Genomic DNA, 22,223 nt, shown 5'->3' with positions numbered 1-22,223 from the left:
TCTTCTGAGAGAGAGTGTGTGTGTGTGCGTGTGTATCTGTACCTCCGTTCCTGTATCTTTCCTGTAGCAGATTAGCCAGTTCTAGCTGGTCCAGCTGGTCGCTGAGGTCTGTGCGTGAATGTGTGTGTGTCGGCAGGACTCCCGCCTGCTGGATGAACTGCTGCAGGTTACACTGCCTCAACTCCTTGTTCAGCTCCTCCAACTCCTCCTGCTTCTCCTGGGGAGGGACACAGAGAGGGGGGGGGAGGACAGTCACACCCAATCCCAGATAGACTCCTAGCCCCTACACCCTACACCGACGCACTTGATGATTCTATAGGCATAGGTGTTGGATAGGTCTAAAGTTAGGTTTGGGCTTCAATTAAGTGATCTCTTCTCATTCTCTTTGTTTATCTCATTCTATTAATATTATACACCATTAGAAATGTGTTTGACACTGAAATGTACATCGGACAGGTTCAATAATATTTGGATTTAGATACATATAATTAAAGAAATGGTGAGATGTTTCTATTGCATGCATCAACTCCTTTGTTTTCTAGGACTACCTCCCAAATATGCAAGCTGGAATATAAATCAACCACAGATACACAGCCAACTGGAAGACATGAAATGTAATTTGCAAGGTTACTTAGGTTACATAATCATTAGAACAAATACAGACTGGGTGATGTTGAGCTTTTAAAGGCTGTAATTCATATTCCCGCCACAAGAGTACAGCAACATCCACAGCATGCATCTCAGAGGTCAGAAGCTCATCATCATTAATGAACAGCCAGCCAGACACCTGCTGTATACATCTAGAAAGCCACTGCTAGCTGCAAATGTGTAACATTCCTGACCATACAGTTCATAAGCTTGTAACGATCAGTAAAGTATGTTTTGACTGTATAGACACCCATCAGTTAGAATTTCTGACTTAGAATATGTGGACAACTACAAATACCTAGGTTAGACTGTAAACTCTCCTTCCAGACTCACATTGAACATTTCCAATCCGAAATTACATCTAGAATTGGCTTCCTATTTCGCAACAAAGCATCCTTCACTCATGCTGCCAAACATACCCTCGTAAAACTGACTATCCTACCGATTCTTGACTTCGGCGATGTCATTTACAAAAAAGCCTACTCACACTCTACTCAGCAAATTGGATGCAGTCCATCACAGTGCCATCCGTTTTGTCACCAAAGCCCCATATACTACCCACCACTGCGACCTGTATGCTCTCGTTGGCTGGCCCTCGCTTCATATTCGTTGCCAAACCCACTAACTCCAGGTCATCTATAAGTCTTTGCTAGGTAAAGCCCCGCCTTATCTCAGCTCACTGGTCACCATAGCAGCACCCACCCGTAGCACGCGCTCCAGCAGGTATATTTCACTGGTCACCCCCAAAGCCAATTCCTCCTTTGGCCGCCTTTCCTTCCAGTTCTCTGCTGGCAATGACTGAAACGAACTGCAAAAATCACTGAAGCTGGAAACTCATATCTCCCTCACTAACTTCAAGCACCAGCTGTCAGAGCAGCTCACAGATCACTGCACCTGTACATAGCCCATCTGTAAATATCCCATCCAACTACCTCATCCCCATACTGTTATTTATTTTGCTTCTTTGCACCCCAGTATCTCTACTTGCACACTCATCTTCTGCACATCCATCACTCCAGTGTTTACCGTAATTTCCGGACTATTAAGCGCACCTGAATATAAGCCGCACCCACTGAATAATTATTATTTTTATTTTTTTGAACATAAATAAGCCGCACGTCTATAAGCCGCAGGTGCCTACCGGTACATGAAACAAATGAACTTTACACAGGCTTTAACGAAACACGGCTTGTAACAAAAATAAATAGGCTTTAACGAAACACGGCTTGTAACAAAAAATAAAAAATTAGCAGTAAGCTTTAGTTGTCTTTTTGCACTGAGTCAATTCCTCACGCTGCTGTTTCCAACGTCTTATCATCGACTCATTAAGACCAAGCTCCCATGCAGCAGCTCGATTTCCTTTTCCAACAGCCAGATCAATTGCCTTCAACTTGAAAGCTGCATCATATGCATTTCTCCGTGTCTTTGCCATGAGGGTGACAAAATGACTACCGTAATCAGAATGATGGGAAGTTTGCGAGCGCTCGATTGAATCTAAACAGTAAACAAAAAAGTTGTTTGACCTTAACCCGTTCGGCAATTTCATTGGTCTAATGAAAGCTTCATGCCGCCAAAAAACTGAGCACGTCACAGAATGTGTTTTTTTTTTTTTTTTTAAAAGTGTGAAGGCGGGAAAAATCCATATATTAGCCGCGTCATTGTTTAAGCCGCGAGGTTCAAAGCCTGGGAAAAAAGTTGCGGCTTATAGTCCGGAATTTACGGTAATTGCTATATTGTAATTATTTTGCCACTATGGCCTATTTATTGCCTTACCTCCCTTATCCTACCTCATTTGCACACACTGTATATAGACCTTTTCTATTGTATTATTGACTGTATGTTTGTTTATTACATGTGTAACTCTGTGTTGTTGTTTGTGTTGCACTGCTTTGCTTTATCTTAGCCAGGTCGCAGTTGTAAATGAGAACTTGTTCTCAACTAGCCTACCTGGTTAAATGAGGGTGAAATAAAATTGAACTAGGTGGAAGAGAAGACGACACTGGTCTTTCCAACGTCAACATTTCCTCCATCAATTAAACATTGACGCACACAAGTAAACTAATCAATTAACCCAATCGACTTTCCACTTGTGCATAGTGAATATAATGTCAGAACAGTTGGGAGAGAGACAGAGGGGGGGGTCCTCTGGAAGCAACGTCAGCACAAGAACTGTTTGTCAGAAGCTTCATGAAATGGGTTTCCATGGCCGAGCAGGTGGACCAGCAAGAAATGCTGAGAGATTAGTGCTTTTTGAGGTCGGTTTGGTTTCTGTTGGATAATCTTTTTAGACATTAAATGCACTATGTGGGTTGAATGCTGCTACACAGAACAAAACAAGTCCCATGACGGTAGTGACTGCCCATTACTTCTTGTCACTTATCAACCATCATTTGTTCACATTATTTAAATAAAATATTTCAGTTGTTGTGTATACTACATTTGCTTTAGGCCTATTTCACAGTTTATTACCACAATTTCTGCACTAAACTATGTAGAATATTGGCCTGTTGGAAATTATAACTCCCTACTACATCGCACAGTTCAGGCTGATATGATTTATCTCTAGAGAAATTGTTCATTGCCTCACAGAAAAAACAAAAACAAAATGGAATTCAAATAAAATGAACAAAGGTCAATCAATTAGTAAAAACAAATAATAACTGAAATGTTGGTTTATCGCTCAGCAGTGCCAGCAAGCTATAGTCCTGTACCATATTTTCTTCGTCAGTGGGCAAACGTACAAAATCAGCAGGGAATCAAATACTTTTTTCCCTCACTGTATGGTCCTGTACCATAGCACAACCAGCAAGCAATGGTCCTGCATCAGTGGAGGACTAGCAAGCTATGGTCCTGTACCAGAGGAGGACTAGCAAGCTATGGTCCTGCACCAGAGGAGGACTAGCAAGCTATGGTCCTGCACCAGAGGAAGACTAGCAAGCTATGGTCCTGCACCAGAGGAAGACTAGCAAGCTATGGTCCTGCACCAGAGGAAGACTAGCAAGCTATGGTCATGTACCAGAGGAGGAATAGCAGGCTATGGTCCTGTACCAGAGGAGGACTAGCAGGCTATGGTCCTGTACCAGAGGAGGACTAGCAGGCTATGGTCCTGTACCAGAGGAGGACTAGCAAGCTATGGTCCTGTACCAGAGGAGGACTAGCAAGCTATGGTCCTGTACCAGAGGAGGACTAGCAAGCTATGGTCCTGTACCAGAGGAGGACCAGCAAGCTATGGTCCTGTGCCATAGGACAACCAGCAAACTATGGTCCTGTACCAGAGGACAACCAGCAAGCTATGGTCCTGTACCAGAGGACCAGCAAGCTAGGGTCCTGAACCAGATGTGGACCAGCAAGCTATGGTCCTGCACCAGAGGAGGACCAGCAAGCTATGGTCCTGCACCAGAGGAGGACTAGCAAGCTATGGTCCTGTACCAGAGGAGGACCAGCAAGCTATGGTCCTGTGCCATAGGACAACCAGCAAACTATGGTCCTGTACCAGAGGACAACCAGCAAGCTATGGTCCTGTACCAGAGGACCAGCAAGCTAGGGTCCTGAACCAGATGTGGACCAGCAAGCTATGGTCCTGCACCAGAGGAGGACCAGCAAGCTATGGTCCTTTACCAGAGGAGAACCAGCAAGCTATGGTCCTTTACCAGAGGAGGACTAGCAAGCTATGGCCCTGAACCAGAGGAGGACTAGCAAGCTATGGCCCTGAACCAGAGGAGGAACAGCAAGCTATGGTCCTGTACCAGAGAAGGACTAGCAAGCTATGGTCCTGTGTACCAGAGAAGGACTAGCAAGCTATGGCCCTGAACCAGAGGAGGACTAGCAAGCTATGGTCCTGTACCAGAGAAGGACTAGCAAGCTATGGTCCTGTACCAGAGGAGGACTATCAAGCTATGGTCCTGTACCAGAGAAGGACTAGCAAGCTATGGTCCTGTGTACCAGAGAAGGACTAGCAAGCTATGGTCCTGTACAAGAGGAGAAACAGCAAGCTATGGTCCTGTACCAGAGGAGGACTAGCAAGCTATGGTCCTGTACCAGAGGAGGACTAGCAAGCTATGGTCCTGTACCAGAGGAGGACTAGCAAGCTATGGTCCTGTACCAGAGGAGGACTAGCAAGCTATGGTCCTGTACCAGAGGAGGACTAGCAAGCTATGGTCCTGTACCAGAGGAGGACTAGCAAGCTATAGTCCTGTACCAGGCAGCAAGCTATAGTCCTTCCTCCTTGGAGGACCATTTATATATTCATTACATTTTTATTTAACCTTTATTTAACTAGGCTAGTCAGTTAAGAACAAATTATTTTTTACAATGATGGCCTACGAAAAGGCAAAAGGCCTCCTGCGGGGACGGGGCTGGGATTAAAAAATTAAAAATAAAAAAAAATATAGGACAAAACACACATCACGACAAGAGAGACACCACAACACTTCATAAAGAAAGACAATAAGATAGCATGGCAGCAACATGTGACAACAAAGCATGGTAGCAACATAACATGGCAGAAACCCTACATGGTAGCAGCACAAAACATGGTACAAACATTATTGGGCACAGACAACAGCACAAAGTGCAAGGTAGAGACAACAATACATCCCGCGAAGCAGCCACAACTGTCAGTAAGGGTGTCCATGAGTGAGTCTTTGAATGGAGATGGAGATAAAACTGTCCAGTTTGAGTGTTTGCAGCTAGCTCGTTCCAGTCGCTAGCTGCAGTGAACTGAAAAGAGGAGCGACTCAGGGATGTGTGTGCTTTGGGGACCTTTAACATTCTCCGTGTCGGAGAATGGCGCGGATGGATAGGGTACAGGACCATGCTTCAAGCTCTTAGAAAACATTGCAGTATTTTGTTTTTTTAATGTGTTATTTCTTACATAATTAGCCCAGGAATGTTTTGGTGTTATTACATACAGCCGGGAATAAACTTTTGGATATGAGAGTGGGGGTAACTCACCAGCATTACGACCAGGAATACGACTTTCCCGAAACGGATCGTTTATTCGTACCCTCCAGGGCAATTGAACTGATCCCAGAGGTACTCAGAGCGGACTTTTAGTCCAACTCAGGAGGCGCGCACACCACCCACCGCTACCGAATATATTACTTGCTAATGTTCAGTCTCTGGATAATAAAGTTGACGAACTCAGGGCAAGGACTTCCTTCCAGAGAGACATCAGGGATTCTAACATTCTGTTTCACGGAAACATGGCTCTCTCACGTTATACTGTCTGAGTCCGCTCAGCCAGTCGGGTTCTCAGTTCATCACGCAGACAGGAATAAATATCTTTCCGGGAAGAAGAAGAGTGGGGGTGTATGTTTCATGGTTAACTACTCATGGTATGATTGTGATAACATACAGGAACTCAAGTCCTTTTGTTCACCTGACCTAGAATACCTCACAATCAAATGCAGACCGTATTACCTCCCAAGAGAATTCTCTTCGGTTATAGTCACAGACGTGTATATTCCCCCTCAAACCGATACCGCGACGGCCCTCAAAGAACTTCACTGGACTTTATGCAAACTGGAAACCACATAACCTGAGGCCGCATTTATTGTAGCTAGGATTTTAACAAAGCAAATTTGAGGAAAACGTTACCGAAGTTCTATCAACACATTGCCTGTAGTACTCGAGCTGCTAAAACACTCGATCACTGCTACTCCAACTTCCAAGATGCCCTCCCCCGCCCTCCCTTCGGCAAATCTGATCACCACTCCATTTTGCTCCTCCCTTCCTATAGGCAGAAACTTAAACAGGAAGTACCCGTGCTAAGGACTATTCAACACTGGTCTGACCAATCGGAATCCACGCTTCAAGAATGTTTTGATCAGGCGGACTGGGATACGGTGACTGAGTTTATCAGGAAGTGTATAGGAGATGTTGTACCCATTGTGACTATTAACGTCTTGCTTCCGGACAAGCTAAACACCTTCTTCGCCCGCTTTGAGCATAACACAGTGCCACCGACTCGGTCCGCTACCAAGGACTGTGCGTTCTCCTTCTCCGTGGCCAACGTGAGTAAGACATTTAAGCATGTTAACCCTCGCAAGGCTGCCGGTCCAGACGGCAGCCTCAGAGAATGCGCAGACCAGCTGGCTGGAGTGTTTACGGACATATTCAAATCTCTCCTTATCCCAGTCTGTTGTCCCCACATGCTTCAAGATGTCCACCATTGTTCCTGTACCCAAGAAAGCAAAGGTAACTGAACTAAATGACTATCACCCAGCAGCACTCACTTCTGTCATCATGAAGTGCTTTGAGAGACTAGTCAAGGATCATATCACCTCGACCTTACCTGACACCCTACACCCGCCCCAATAGATCCACAGACGATGCAATAGCACACTGCTTTATCCCATCTGGACAAGAGGAAAACCTATGTAAGAATGCTGTTCATTGACTATAGCTCAGCATTCAACACCATAGTACCCTCCAAGCTTATCATTAAGCTCGAGGCCCTGGGTCTGAACTAGAGGTCGACCGATTAATCGGAATGGCCGATTAATTAGGGCCGATTTCAAGTTTTCATAACAAAATCGGTATTTGCCGATTTTCTTTTTACAATTATTTAAAATGTTTTAATTTTTACACCTTTATTTAACTAGGCAAGTCAGATTAAGAACCCATTCTTATTTTCAATGACGGCCTAGGAACGGGGGTTAACCTATTTAGGATAGGGGGCAGTATTTTCACAGCCGGATAAAAAACGTACCCGATTTAATCTGTTTATTACTCCTGCCCAGAAACTAGAATATGCATATAATTGTTTGATTTGGATAGAAAACACCCTAAAGTTTCTAAAACTGTTTGAATGGTGTCTGAGTATAACAGAACTCATATGGCAGGCCAAAACCTGAGAAGATTCTATACAGGAAGTGCCCTCTCTGACCATTTCTTGGCCTTCTATAGCCTCTTTATCGAAAACAGAGGATCTCTGCTGTAACGTGACATTTTCAACTCAACCCTGGATGAGAGAGGTAAACGCATCACCAAACCCACCTATCTGGAGAGGCCCATCCATAAGACAGTCACCCTCCTGGAAGCCGATCAAAAAACCTGCAGACCCCTTTCACAGAAATCACAGGTGATTGGTGGGAGTGTAACTGACAATTAATCTGTAAGTCTATGTCGTTGTTTTTGTGTTCGCTGTGCGGGGGAAATGATAAGACAAGTGGAACTACGTGGCTAATAACTGTTGTAACGGGGATCATTATCGTAGCAACACATCTTTGGGGGTGAAGGCATTCCCGCGCGGTGTTAGCTAAGTTTTCATGTTATCGGGTGTAGTTCGTAAAGGTTGATATGTGTATGTTAGGATAAAGCGTGAATTCATGCCAGGAATAATAAGTGTGAAGTTTGATTTCCTCCCTTCTGTAATAAGCAGCCAATGAGGTATTTTTTCCTTTATTTGTGTGTTCAATCTGATACTGTTATAGCTCCGGCTAAACTGTTTATGTATGTAAGCACTTCAGAGTTATACCAAGCTAATAAGTCACTCATAAGACAAGAAGGTGTAAGATTGTGCTTAAACTGTATTTTCATTTACTTTATAGTTCTCACGGAAGGTGATAATTCTGACTAAACTACAGAATAAAGCCGCCAGTCAAAATCAAGGAACGGTTGTGCTCGTGGTTACTGGAGAGAGCTACAACGAATGCCTCCAACTCAATCATCAAGTTTGCAGACGACACAACAGTAGTAGGCCTGATTAACAAGAATGACGAGACAGCCTACAAGGAGGAGGTGAGGGCCCTGGGGGTGTGGTGCCAGGAAAGTAACCTGTCACCCAACATCAACAAAACAAAGGAGGTGATCGTGGACTTCCGGAAACAGCAGAGGGAGCACCCCCCCTATCCACATCGACGGAAAAGCAGTGGAGAAGGTGGAAAGCTTCAAGTTCCTCTGCATACACATCACTGACAACCTGAAATGGTCCAACCTAGGAGGCTGAAAAAAAATGTGGCTTGGCACCTAAAACCCACAAACTTTTATAGATGCACAATCGAGAGCATCCTGTCGGGCTGCATCACCGCGTGGTACAACAACTGCACCGCCCACAACCACAGGGCTCTCCAGAGGGTGGTGCGGTCTGCCCAACGCATCACCTGGGGAAAACTACCTGCCCTCCAGGACACCTACAGCACCCGATGTCACAGGAAGGCCAAAAATATCACCAACGACAACAACCACCCAAGCCACTGCCTGTTCACCCCGCTATCATCCAGAAGGCGAGGCCAGTACAGGTGCATCAAAGCTGGGACCGAGAGACTGAAAAACAGCGTCTATCTCAAGGCCATCAGACTGTTAAATAGCCATCACTAGCACATTAGAGGCTACTGCCCTATATACATAGACTTGAAGTCACTGGCCACTTGAAATAATGGAACACATATTTTGCATTACTCATCTCATATTTATATACTGTATTCTATCCTATTCTACTGTATTCTATCCTATTCTACTGTATCTTAGTCTATGCCGCTCTGACATTGCTCATCCAAATATTTATATAGTCTTACTTCCATTCCTCTACTTTAGATTGTGTGTATTGTTAGATATTACTTGTTAGATATTACTGCACTGTTGGAGATAGAAACACTAGCATTGTGCTAAACCTGGAATAACATCAGCTAAACACGTACGTGACAAATACAATTAGCTTTTGACAGAATGTGACTGGCAGAACGGGTGTTGTATGTGGAGGATGAGGGCTGCAGTAGGTATCTCAGATAGGGGGGACTGGGGCCTAAGAGGGTTTTATAAATGAGGCCAACTTGTGACTGACTAAATAAAAGGGTCAGTCATGACTATATAGACCAGACTTAATCACAAAGTCACACTCCTACTCAGCTGACAAACTGATACCAAATTAGATTTTCATGGTCTTATAATCCATTTTCATAGAATGCCTATAGCACAGTCATTACTTATGGATCACAATGAGATGGGTTGCAATGGTCTAAGAGCGCCAATGGCCCCGTCTTAATGTGGGATGTAGCAAATGCACTCAACCCATATGAAATACATTAGAATATCATTAGCTACATACAACAGCATCACTGTCTCCAACTAGCAGCAAACACTGACAGACCTGCTTGTGGCAAAGTCAAGCCAAGAAAATGCACTTGTGCAATGGATTAATGACCTTTATTCAGTTTTTTAAAATGTTTCTCCATTTCAGATACAAGAATATAAGGAAGTACAGGTACTGTCAATGTGATACAAATGAGAGTACAGATATGGGGGAGTGTATCTAATCAGTCCAGATGAGAACTAAGCTGTCACAGCCAATCATACCAGTCAACCCAGTTCAGCCAGACACCCAAAAGGGGTCCCATTACAATTCATAGCAAACATTCATACATTTAGGTCCACGTGTGATTTAAGTACAAAACATTGTGTAAATGGTAAGCATTTTTCTCTCCAATATAGGTTTTCCCCATCACCATTGGAGACAGAGACCATATTTATTTGTTTGTTGAGTGTCCTTGCACTGATGAATGTATGTGTGTTTGCTGCAGTGTGCTGGCAAGAGGGGGTGAGAGATAGTAGCTACACCAGTGGTTCGCAAAATGTTTTGATAAAGTGTTCAAATGTTCTTATGATAACACGATTTGCCTTGATCAAGGATCATTAAGTTGCAGAACACCATTAATTGATTGATTAATGTCATTGATCGGCTCACTTGTTTTCCCAGGTCTCAATCAGTTTGTCCCACAGCACTGACCAACCATTTGGGAACCACTGAACTACAACCTTCTCATGGATACTGGATAGGAGTGTGGGTGAAGGAGACTGCAAGCTAAACCCCTCTCTCCAGGGCCCTGCCCTCTCTCCTTACCTGCAGCAATGACTCAGCCTTCCCCAGAGCCCTGTCCGTCTCCGATAACTCCCCCTCCAGCTCCTCGCTGTGCCTCCCCTGGCTCTGTAGCTCCGCCCTCATCACGCCTAGCGACTCCTCACCCCCCGCCTGATTGGCCCTCCCAGCATGGGCACCAACCCCAAGGTTCTCCCGTTTGATCGCCTGCTCCAGCTGGGTGGAGCGAGACGAGAAGTCGTGGAGTCGCCGGCCGCAGTCGTCCATCTTGGCATGGAGCTCCCCCAGCCTCCTCCTCATCCCCCTCTCCCTCTCCACCTCTGCCTTCAGCTCTTCCTCCCAGAATGTCTCGTGGGCCAGCTCGGCCTGGTTCCTCCTGGCTGCCTGCTCCAGAGCCTCCATCTCCTCCTGGAGGCGAGCCTCTGGGACAGGGGAAGGAGAGGAGGCCGGGGAGGCCCTGTTCCTGGACCGAGAGTCTCTCTCCATGGCCTCCAGCTGGGCCTCAAAGGCCCTCAGCCTCTCCTGCTGCTGAAGAATCTGCCGGAAGACCTCCTCTTTGGACGGGCCCACGAGAGGGGAGGGAGAGTGGGGGGAGGGAGAGGGGGAGTGGGAGTGGGGGGAGGGGGAGGTAGCATGGTGAGGAGGAATGGGGCTGGGTGAGGACCTCTCTTTGGGGGAGTCGCAGGGAGACTTCCTAATGAGCTGCTTGGCTTTGGGGGAGGTGGAGGGCCCCAGGTTAAAGGTGAGGGACTTCTTGGGCTGGGTGCGTTTGAGGGGCTCTGGTTCAGGGTGTTTGGGCAGGGAAAGAGGGGCGACCCGGTCCTGGGTGGAGCCAGAGCCAGACCCTGGTCCATCGCTGCTGCTGGGGCCGGTGCGGCGCAGGAAGAACTGGACGTCGTTGCCGTGCTGGCCCAACTTGGCCAGGGACTCCAGGGGCCTTTCGTTGGCTAACAGCTGCCTCTCTGAATCTCTCAGTCTCTGGATCAGCACGTAGCGACCCGTCTGACCTGTGGCAGGAAGAGAGAGTCAGAAAACTGAAACAACATAAAATTAGCACAAATCATTAACAGCTCGTTGCACTCTCTCTGGCTATGGGCATATGGCTAATGTCTATACAAGACTCTAAACTCTAGTTCTTCAGTCCTTAACTAAACTCTCTCTTCTCTCAGCAATGACAAATATATGTCTTATACAACGTATAAACATGTTCAAACAAACTGAAATGAGGACAAGCTCTCCCTAATGACCTGGCAGTGGGGTTTAGGTTTTGGCACTGCAGAATGTGGCTTCAATACAGCCTGAGGGTGTGGTGACAGAAGCTTGCTCCATACCAAGTCGACCCCTAGCACCATTCCCCCTTAGCACTTCATTGAGGTCAGAAAGGAAGGATAGGTGGAAGAAATAAATAACACAGTGGTCCCATCTTACCCTATCAGTGGGATTTTCACCATATTGCTTATGCCCATCCTATTCTTTTAAATCTAAAGTGCCTATGGTGTAGTAGGGTCTAGTCAGGGTTGGTTTAGAAAGAACCGTGGGGTTTAGAGGGAAAGAACTCGCTCCCCAGAGAGGAAAAGGGACTGAGATACTGACCAATGGCCTGAGCCAGTGCGATGACCACATCCTGGCAGGAAGTCTCCTCTGATAGGCCACAGACCACGCGCACCACTCCGTCCACCCACACCTTCAGTTCCATCTGAGACGCGATGCTACGAAATGCAATGAGGACTTCACTTCAGATCCGCTCGGTTCGGCTCAGTTCAGCACTGCAGGGTACTACTGACTCCTCTCTGCAGGGAAGAGAAACATGGATAAGGAGGGTTTAAACATTTTTTTTTTTAATCACAACCAACCAATTAGTTACAATACAGAAATTCATGTTACACAGAACTTGTCAAACTTCCACAATGTTATCTAGCCAAAGGGGGTGAAAAAAGTAATCCCTCGAAACTAGCAGAATAATATTGTTGCTCAGTTTAACACACCCGACACGCAGCTGTGTCACACACAAATGGCCCCTTTCTCGCTCTATCCTCTGTTGAGTATTGAAGCTATGGGTTTATACATCTCTCCTACAGGCTCTATACAGAACAGAGCCTTATTGACGTCAGGCCCTGCGTATGTGTGACTGAGGTTTAGATTTTCATTACGCTGCCCCCGGGGAGCTGAGCGGAGCATTGCATTCCTGAAGTTTCCTGTTGGTTAGTTGGAGCTCGGGTGGTACCTCACGGATCGGAGAGCATCAACTCAGATCTGTAACCCAATTAAATGCTCTGCTGCCCTCCTTCAAAGACATTATGACAGCTTAGTGCCGAGAAGAGTGGACAGGCAGAATGCACCATAGCCACTCGGTGTGTAGGTGAGAGAGAGTGTGTGTGTGATCTACTTAGATGCTTCCCACCAGTAGCTGACCTGGCAGACCTGTAACTTCAGAGACTGTCACTGGGAAGAGGAGCAGGCATCCTAACACAGGAGGAGATTTAGGCCTAAGTGGATTTCACAATGAGGAACAGGAACAGCACTAACCACTCCCCTGCTGTGTGCCATTTTATGATTTTACTTCATCTGTATTCCACTAATAATAAGGCAATAACACACATTGCCTGACTCAAAGTCAATAGCCTTGGGTGTTAAAGCACACACACAGACCTACAACTTTTATTAACGATAGTAGTAGTAGTAGTAGTAGTAGTAGTAGTAGTAGTAGTAATAGTAGGCTATACAGTTTCTCATTTGGCATATGTAAGGCCATATACACTGATCTGGCAGTGTGACTCTTACATAAGTTATGTCAACATGAGTAATAGTTCAAATGACCCACTTGTTCTGTAACTGGCACACAGCACAGCTAGTGTTTGAGCTCAAACCCCTAGCCTAGCTCCTCCTCTCTCTGAGGTGTTTTTTACTAAAATCCTCCATTATCTCCTCCTCAATGACTGTTGGCTGGGGTCCAGTGGTCGTCTTTAGGGGAGCTGCCCAGCACGAATGCAGGACTTATCTGATGAGCACAAGAATTCCATATTTCTTAACAAACCGTCATTATAACGGTTTATATACCGTCGCTAGCTCCGCTACCTGCGACCCAGCTACCCCCAACATTACTCATGTGGTATAAACAGGCCAAACACTGGGCGAGCTGGGAAGCAACAGAGCTTATCACAACACCACCACCACATACAGAGAAGGAGTCACAGCTAGGGCTGTTACGGTGAGTGTATTACCGCCACACCGGCAGTCATGAAGGCAGTCAAATACCAAGTAACCGTTTAGTCACGGTAATTAGGCTTCTCCAAACTCTGATGCTGCTGATAGTCATTAGTAGCCTACCAAACTTGCTAACTGCCTGGTACTCAACATGAGCACAACATTTCTATAGGATATGCAAATGCATGAGAAAACAGAGTGATGGCCTCTTAAAAAGAGGAGGTTCCCATCAGCTTTCTATAGGCTAGGCCTATTATATTCATTTCTCAACTTTTCTAATATTAAGCACATGGCTTCTCTTTACAACAGGAGTAGTCTACCTGGCTGGCATGAAAATGAACCATGGGAAAAGCGTCCTCCATTCGCTATGCTGAGATTACATGTATTACATGCAGAGATTACATGTATTTTTCCCCTGGCCCTGTTTCGAGACACGTTCATGATAATGGTCCATTCTAAATCTAAACAAATTTCACACATATATTATTTAGTAAATGTAAAAGACAAGATTTAAATCAGGAATAGTCTGATGGGTGACAATATTAGCCTATCACTTGTGAATGATATATAATTTTTCACCATAAAAATGCTCTTTTATAATAAAAGTATTAATAAATCGCATTTGCGGTCACTTTTGATAATGGTGTTTTCCCGCTAATGGAACATTCCTGCATATAGCCTACTGCCGTGTGCGCATGTGTAACCGATGTGAAATGGCTAGTTAGTTAGCGGTGGTGCGCGCTAATAGCGTTTCAATCGGTGACGTCACCCGCTCTGAGACTTGAAGTAGGGTTGCCCCTTGCGTTGCAAGGGCCGCGGCTTTTGTGGCGCGATGGGTAACGATGCTTCGTGGGGTGTCAGTTGTTGATGTGTGCAAGGGTCCCTGGTTCGAGCCCAGGTTGGGGCGAGGAGAGGGACGGAACCTACACTGTTACACATTGCTGCGCTTATAATGTGAATAAATAGCCTAATAGTTTATCAACATTTTAAGCTAAACATTCTGATCTGTTGCATCCCACAACATGTTTAGAATATTTATTTCTCACACAGAATAGGTCAACTTTTGTACTATGGGGGATAGTTGATTGGGTGGACAACGGTGGGTGGACCGGCCGCCATCTTTGTGGTAGTAATTAGAAGCTAACATTTTAATTTAAATGTCAGTGGTGTACCAGCTAAATTGCAGTGGTCTGAAGGGATAGGTCCATTCTATGAATTCTATTTATGATTGAAATGACACCCACCCTGTATTCAAGAGCATGTTGTGTCTCAACCAATGGCGAGCACAACACAAAAACCTCAGATGATGTAAGGTAAGCTACAACATATGTGAATATAAAAACAATTCAAAAACCATACATTTATATAATTGACAAAAAGCTTTTAAAAAGTCATAGTTTTTATAAAAAGTTTTTTTTAAAGAAATTATTTAAATAATTTGACAAACCTATTTGTACGCTTTATAATGATATCAAACTCAACCATTTATATTTTCCAGTGACGAAGACATGGGTGTCTCATGGTATGGTGAGGTATATAAAATGGGTAAACTTTGAACACCTTTATCTCCTGAATGGTTTGGCATTCAGGTAACAAAAAGTCACTATCTGACCACCTCTTCCATGGTCAAACGTGTATGGAAAGTTTTGTTGAAATTAAAAGTGAAGCTGTCAAAAAGTGATTGAATTCAAATGGCTTTACCCAATTATGACTCAAAATAATGACTCGCATACATCTCACAACGGCTGAAGATATAACATGTTTCCAAAACACCACGTGGAGAGAGCGGTCGCTAAGTGCATTGTTGGAGCGTGTGTCAATACTGATATTATCAACATAAAGGGAGCGCCTGCTCTTGGATCAGCATTTAAATCTTTACTTAACATTATTTCACAATACTGATGACGGAGAAGCTCCTAGAGAGATATTACCACCTACGGCTGCAAATATTGAGGCAGCTTATTCTAATGCGTACCCAATAAAAATGCACTAAATCACCAATTTGGCACATCATTGGGCACATGTTAGGTTACACATCATGAAATATATTGAGACAAATGATAGTACATGTAGCAAAATAGAACTCAATTGATTGAACATGAAATGTATTTCACTATGACTGAAATAGGCCTATAGCCTACTATTTATAATTAATGCAGTCATCTCGGTTTTCATTTGAACCATCTTTTTATACGTCGATTGTTTATAACAACTACAAAGACATGGGCAACTTTGTATTTGTACTCAACTTTGTTCTGAAGTTATCGGTGGTCACAGAGAGACGGATAAACCATGTGATTCTATGCTTAGCAGAGATCTTCTGTGTATAAAGTAATGCGGGAAAGCAAAAAAGCATCCAACTATGCACTTAGCTGCTCTACAAGTGGTCTGAGGCAGACGTTAGATTACGAGCGTTTTCAAGTGCAATGTTAATAATGATGATTTTGGGAAACAGCTCAGAGATTTCACTACGCTCCTACGAACATTCTAACGATGAACTTAGCCTTAAGATGCTTTTGGGAAACTGGACCCAGGCCAAGAGCAGTGGAATGCCACCTTGTGTGTGTGTGTGTGTGTGTGTGTGTGTAAGACACTGGAACAAACTCTCCTTTGTCTGTGAGAGGACTAGGACACATATACAGTAACCCAGTAAATGTAACATGGTATCCAACACCATCCCATCTCCCCCTGTCAGAGCCAGGCTGGCAGTGACCTTTGAGACACACCGCTCATCACACTCAGGTAGGAAACCGTAACAAATACAGCATCTGAATTCTCCAAAATGGCTTCATTTCCGCATCACTGGCAATGATCCTGCAGAACTGGACGATAGATGAAAGCAAGTGTAAAAGTATATAAAGGTCTCCAAAGATAAAATTGACTTGATCGTGTTTTCAGATGGTTGTAAAATAAGGTGAGGAGATGAGGTAAGGACAGAGGTATCTGTGCCCTGACCCCTATCCATCATCTCCATCTTATCTAGCATGACAAGCTCTCCTACAGCACCTCACCTGGCCAGGTCTTATTGGCCAAACGAGCCCTGGTGTGTTGGGGGGTTGTGTGTGACAGGTTCTCACACTACCTATGACGCCATGTGACAGCTTAGTGACAGTGTTCCATGAAGATATGTAATTTTCCCACAAAAACATACCTTTTAGTCAGTGAAATGTGATCAACCACACAAACAGGAAACAAACCAGCCACACAGTCTCATGTTACTTACTGCCTGGCCATTGTCACTGTCAGTCTGTCTCAGGAACAACAGTGGCAGATATCCAGTGGTGTAAAGTACTTACATACACACACATAATTTAAAGTACTACTTCAGTCGTTTTTGGGGGGCATCTGTACTTTACTATTTATATTTGACTTCACTACATTCCTAAAGAAAATAATGTGCTTTTTACTCCATACCTTTTCCCTGACAACAAAAGTACAAACAAAAGTACCTCCGATCTGGCAGACTCACTAAACACAAATTCTTAATTTGTAAATTTTACTGAGTGTTAGTGTGGCCCTGGCTTTCTGTAAATTATTAATTTGGTTCTTAATACAAGGAATTTAAAATGATTTGTACTATTCCTTTTTTGATACTTAAGTATATTTTAGCAATTACATTTACTTTTGATACTTAAGTATATTTAAAACCAAATACTTTTACTCAAGTAGTATTTTACTGGGTGACTCACTTTTACTTGAGTCATTTTCTATTAAAGGAATCTTTACTTTTACTCAAGTATGACGTTTGGGTACTTTTTACACCACTGCAGATATCTATGGTATCTTCTAGAATCTAGTGAAAACCATGGCAACTACACCTAGGCCCTACATATATTTTAAGTCCCCAACAACAGCATGAAATAGCATACATATTTAATGGTGCACCTCTATTCTGGGATATGTCCAATGAGAATCCAGCTGACAGCTTCTCCAACCCCAACAGTCTTCAGGTCAACTTCACCACATCCTTACAGTGGCGTCTCCAGGCCTAACTGACACGCATCTCTGTGGTTGTGTGCAGGGTGTTTGAGTGTGTGGAGGATCCACACAGACCGCTCACATGCGTTCAGAAACACACCCACCCACCACTACCCGGGCAACCAGAAGTTTTCAAAAACACAAATATCCACCCAGGCCCGCCACACCCAAAAGTCTCAGAGTAGAGACAAAAAGCATCCGCCCCAACCCCATCCCCTCACCCGCTGCTCTGCTCATTATCTTCCAGTTCAGCCCAGATCCACCCAGAGAGACAGAACAGTGAACAGACATGTGCCCTTCCATTCTCTTCTCATCATCACCCACCCAGCCACTCAGCCAGCCTCTGATCAATGAGAGGCCAAGAGAACCCTCCAGCATGGCTGCCTGCTGCACACACTCATCATTATACCAATGAAAGAGAAGCACACTGACAGACAGCATTTGGGTCTAGTCTGGTGTTCTGAAGCCTAAGACTGACTAGTCACAGCTAGTCCTTAAGAGTGAATAGGGTGAATAAGAAGAGTTCCCGCCCTGATAACCTCTTATCATGATAACCATCAGCACACATTCCTGTGGCTTCACGCACACTCAACTCAGAAGACCACCCTAAACACACCAGTCACTCACACACACAGATTGACACAAGCACGCAAACACTGGTCCATGCTAAACAATTCCAAGTTTCACCTTACAGTAGAGGTGATGGTCATTCATTGGTGGGCTGTGTCTAGTTGAATCTCAGCTGAGCTACTAGGGTCAGCTCTCAAGGGGACAGGAACACATCTCTACAGAGCAGAACATGTTCAACTAGACTCAGTACAGGTTTTTCTCAAGTGATCAGCATCAAAGCCCACGCAGACACAGTGGGTAGCATCTCTCTCTCTGTGTGTGTGTGTGTGTGTGTGTGTGTGTGTGTGTGTGTGTGTGTGTGTGTGTGTGTTGTATGAGCTACAGTGTCAGCCTGTGTATAGCACAGGGCTAAAACAAGCAGAGCATGACGAGGTCTCCATATGTACTCCACAGCTGTTCATAGAGGAGAACACACACACACACACACCTTCCCATCCAAACCCACACAAAGGAGGAATTGATTGATTACTGTTAGTCACCTGGAGTAACGCTACTGGGAAATGGATCAGAGAATAAAGGTGAGGAGTAAACATTCCACAAGTGCTTAAGTTATGAGTCCGCTTCAACACCTTCCCCTTAAACATAGAAGAACAAGGAGCGGGACAGATGTGTGTGTGTGTGTCTCTACACTTTGACTGCACTGCAGGCTAATTCAAATCTATACCTGCCCACAACTATTACTGTACAATCCGAGTGAGAGAGAGAACCCCTTGTCACTGAGCTTCATTGTACTCACATGGACAAGAGGAGAACAATGAGAAGAACAAAGGAGAGCATGTAGTACACACACACACACACACACACACACACACAACCCCTCAGAAAATGACACTGTAATGCACATTTTAATGTTTGTGCTTTTCTTTTAACTAATTTCTGTCTTCTACTCATGTGCGGTTCTAATAACCAATTTCTGTGTTAATGCAAGTGGCTTACTACAAATCCTCACTTATCAGAAGCTGCAATTTGGCAGTACGCCCAGACCTTGTTTTGAGAACGAACAAAAGATCTCAGTTTCAAGGTCTCAGCTTAGAGAGAAGAAGCCTCGTGAGGTATTGGTCTGTCACATGTTATGAACCAGATCTGTCACATGACTTAAACAAAACGGTAATGATTAATTAATTATGCTAAATCATGCAAATATAACATGTCTGTATATAGCCGTATATAAGACAACTGCTGGATCTGCCCAGGCAGAGTTTCTGATTGACATGTGTACTATGGTGCATTGAGTTGGTTGGAACCTCTCCTGCACGCTGACAATAAACAATGATTCATTTAAGATTGACTTTGAGTGTCTCTGTGTAAGAATTTCCAAGACAACACACAGTTTTCAACACACTCATTCTTTATACACACACAAACTCTCTCCCTCTACTGTTCGCTCTCTCTCTCTCTCTCTTATCGTCATTCAAAGGAAAACACACTGTCCTTGATAACACAAAAGTAAACAGCTCCCTGAAGTAAACAGTGTGATAATGAGTTTCTTTGTGGCTGTTTGGGTAGTGGGCAATGCCCTAGTGATGTGCACGACTCTGCCTGCTGTGTCACTCTACCCCTGGGCAGAGACAGAGACTGTAACAGGCTGGCACCAACCATCCTGGTCCCAGCTGCACAGTGGAGGTGCTCCCACTAGTAATGTAGAGCACTGTCTGTCACAGCGGGCGCCCAAATATTTATGTTGTCCTCTCGCTTGCTTTGTTTGTTAGGCTTGACACTCATTACTGGCTTTGTTGGTTCTGTCTTGTGTGGCTGTCTGTTTTATGACCATTCTGCTCCGCCTGGGACAGCAATAACACTAATAAAACTGTTGATTAAACTTTATTTTGTCCTCTTTTTACATCCCTCATTCCCTCCATTCTTCCTCTGTCCCTCACAGCTCCAAGTGAGGCCGATAAGAGCTCTGGCACAGATATAAGCTGAGAGCAGCCAGTTAGGTCACATCATCATCATCCAGCAGGGTTCTGACAATCCAACTGCCCCACCTGAATTCTCCACTACAGAACATGTACAAAAGAAAAGATGACACACACACATCCAGGTGCTGCAGGTCAAAGAATAGCCTCCGTCTGTACAAGAGTCAGGAAACATGAAGACATGTTTTAATAAACCACATGGGAGCATACTGTAGATGTCAGTGTGCAGTCTTCTTGTACTAGATGTCAGTGTGCAGTCTTCTTGTACTAGATGTCAGTGTGCAGTCTTCTTGTACTAGATGTCAGTGTGCAGTCTTCTTGTACAACTTTACAGAGCAAGCAGCCTAGGGGTTTCTAACATGCTTGATGTCTGAGGATGAGAAAGACAAGATCCTGTGGCATACTGACACTCTGAACACAGACACAAAATAGCATTAAGCTATATCTAATCACAAGTGTTCACATGCAGAAATTATTAGCTGTAGTTTTGTCCACCAACAGAGCTGCAGTTACTGACTGGCTGCAGTAGAGAACAGGGAGTGGTCACAGGCCCTGGAAGAAATAAGATCTCTGATCTTCTGAAGCCTCCACATGCAGCCCTATAAAAGACTGATTCCTGGAGAACTTTTCCAACAGAACCACACCTAAGACTGGAGCAGATTACTCTAGCCTTTACAGTCTGTGACAAGGAAGTAAAGAGGTTTGAACAACAAAACCTCAACGGAAGGTTTTGTTTAGTTGACATTCTTAGCAAAACATCAGAAAGCAGAGCGTTCTCTGTGTGTGGCGGTAGAGGCAGGTTTGTTTTCTCCTGTTTCAGAGTCCATATGGCTGTGTGTGTGTGTGTGTGTGTGTGTGTGTGTGTGTGTGTGTGTGTGTGTGTGTGTGTGTGTGTGTGTTCTCTCACACAGAGGAGGGGGCCAGGCTGCTGCGGCCTCTCTAGACACACAGCTTGCTAATTAGACTGAGCGGTTGCCTGTTCTCCCAGCGAATGAAGCGCAGAAACAAATCATGAATAATGCATTTCACAGCACATTCAATTTGGCAAATATTTTTCTGAACAAATCCCAAACACATGTGACCGGCCGGCAGCGCCTCTCTGAAAACATCCCCTCTGTCTGTCAGTGGTAGCTCTATTCAGATGCTAATGACAGCAGGAGGCATCAGGCACTACCATAGAACGACATCACTGCTCCAGTCATCAGCATCAACCCATTATACTGATTGGATTACTGGTTTGTGGGTTAATTTGCCGCAAGAATTACAACATATTTTATATTGTCCTCAAAGCACCTCAGTGTTTTGGTTGTCCGTTAATAGTGCAGTCACAGCTGAGCAACATCTCACTCAGTTTAAAAGATGCAGAGTCACCACCCAGTTGGATTACATATAAACCTGCTGTAGCAACAACAACATAGGTTTTACAAAGTCATTGATTATTAACCAGGTAAAAAAATATGACAAGGCTCACGGACCAGCAGACAGACACAGACAGACAGCTTCATTCACCTAACAGCACCTCACTGCAGAGTGTCAGTCCTGTAGCCAAGCAGCACCGTGTTAAAAACAGTCTGGGTGAAAACTCAACAGTCATTAACTAGCTACTCTTCTCCACCCACGTGTAACGCCAAGCATGGCAATACTGACCAAGGAGTTGACTTCTCAGCAGCAGAGTCAGTCCGTGGGACGGTGACTTGATGACAGGGTCGTACTCTAAACCATAGCAGAGAAAACACACATCTGGACAAAACAGTTGATATAGTCAGGTCCAATCAGTGGTTAAATCCTGCTAAGAGAAGAATATAAGGTTTACTCACACTAATGACCCCTACCTCATCAACTCCCTGGCATGACTAGATTCACTGCCTTGGCTGCTTTAACTAGCCTAGTGCAACAGTTTACCCATCTACAGTACCAGTCAAACATTTGGACACCTACTCATTCAAGGGTTTTTCTTTATTTTACTATTTTCTACATTGCATAATAATAGTGAAGACGTCAAAACTCTGAAATAACACATATGGAATCAT

At 44.5% G+C, this 22,223-nt stretch overlaps 1 protein-coding gene across 3 annotated transcripts in view; it reads right to left on the bottom strand.

Annotated features, from left to right (window-relative positions):
• LOC106561317 (ras association domain-containing protein 7) overlaps positions 1 to 22,223 on the bottom strand; it is a 59,120-nt gene that overhangs the window by 2,372 nt on the left and 34,525 nt on the right. For all 3 annotated transcript variants that reach the window (XM_014125149.3, XM_014125147.3, XM_014125148.3), the window contains 3 exons: positions 12,059 to 12,255; positions 10,490 to 11,472; positions 43 to 217 (listed from right to left, as the gene is read on the bottom strand). In XM_014125149.3, the coding sequence (XP_013980624.3) occupies positions 43 to 217; positions 10,490 to 11,472; positions 12,059 to 12,161 (1,261 nt within the window). In that variant the 5' untranslated portion in view covers positions 12,162 to 12,255. The remainder of the gene's footprint in view (positions 1 to 42; positions 218 to 10,489; positions 11,473 to 12,058; positions 12,256 to 22,223) is intronic.

Source organism: Salmo salar, chromosome 10, assembly GCF_965601325.2.
Source record: "Salmo salar chromosome 10, fSalSal1, whole genome shotgun sequence".
NCBI classification, from domain to species: domain Eukaryota; kingdom Metazoa; phylum Chordata; class Actinopteri; order Salmoniformes; family Salmonidae; genus Salmo; species Salmo salar.
This window is presented reverse-complemented; position numbering and strand designations above follow the sequence as displayed.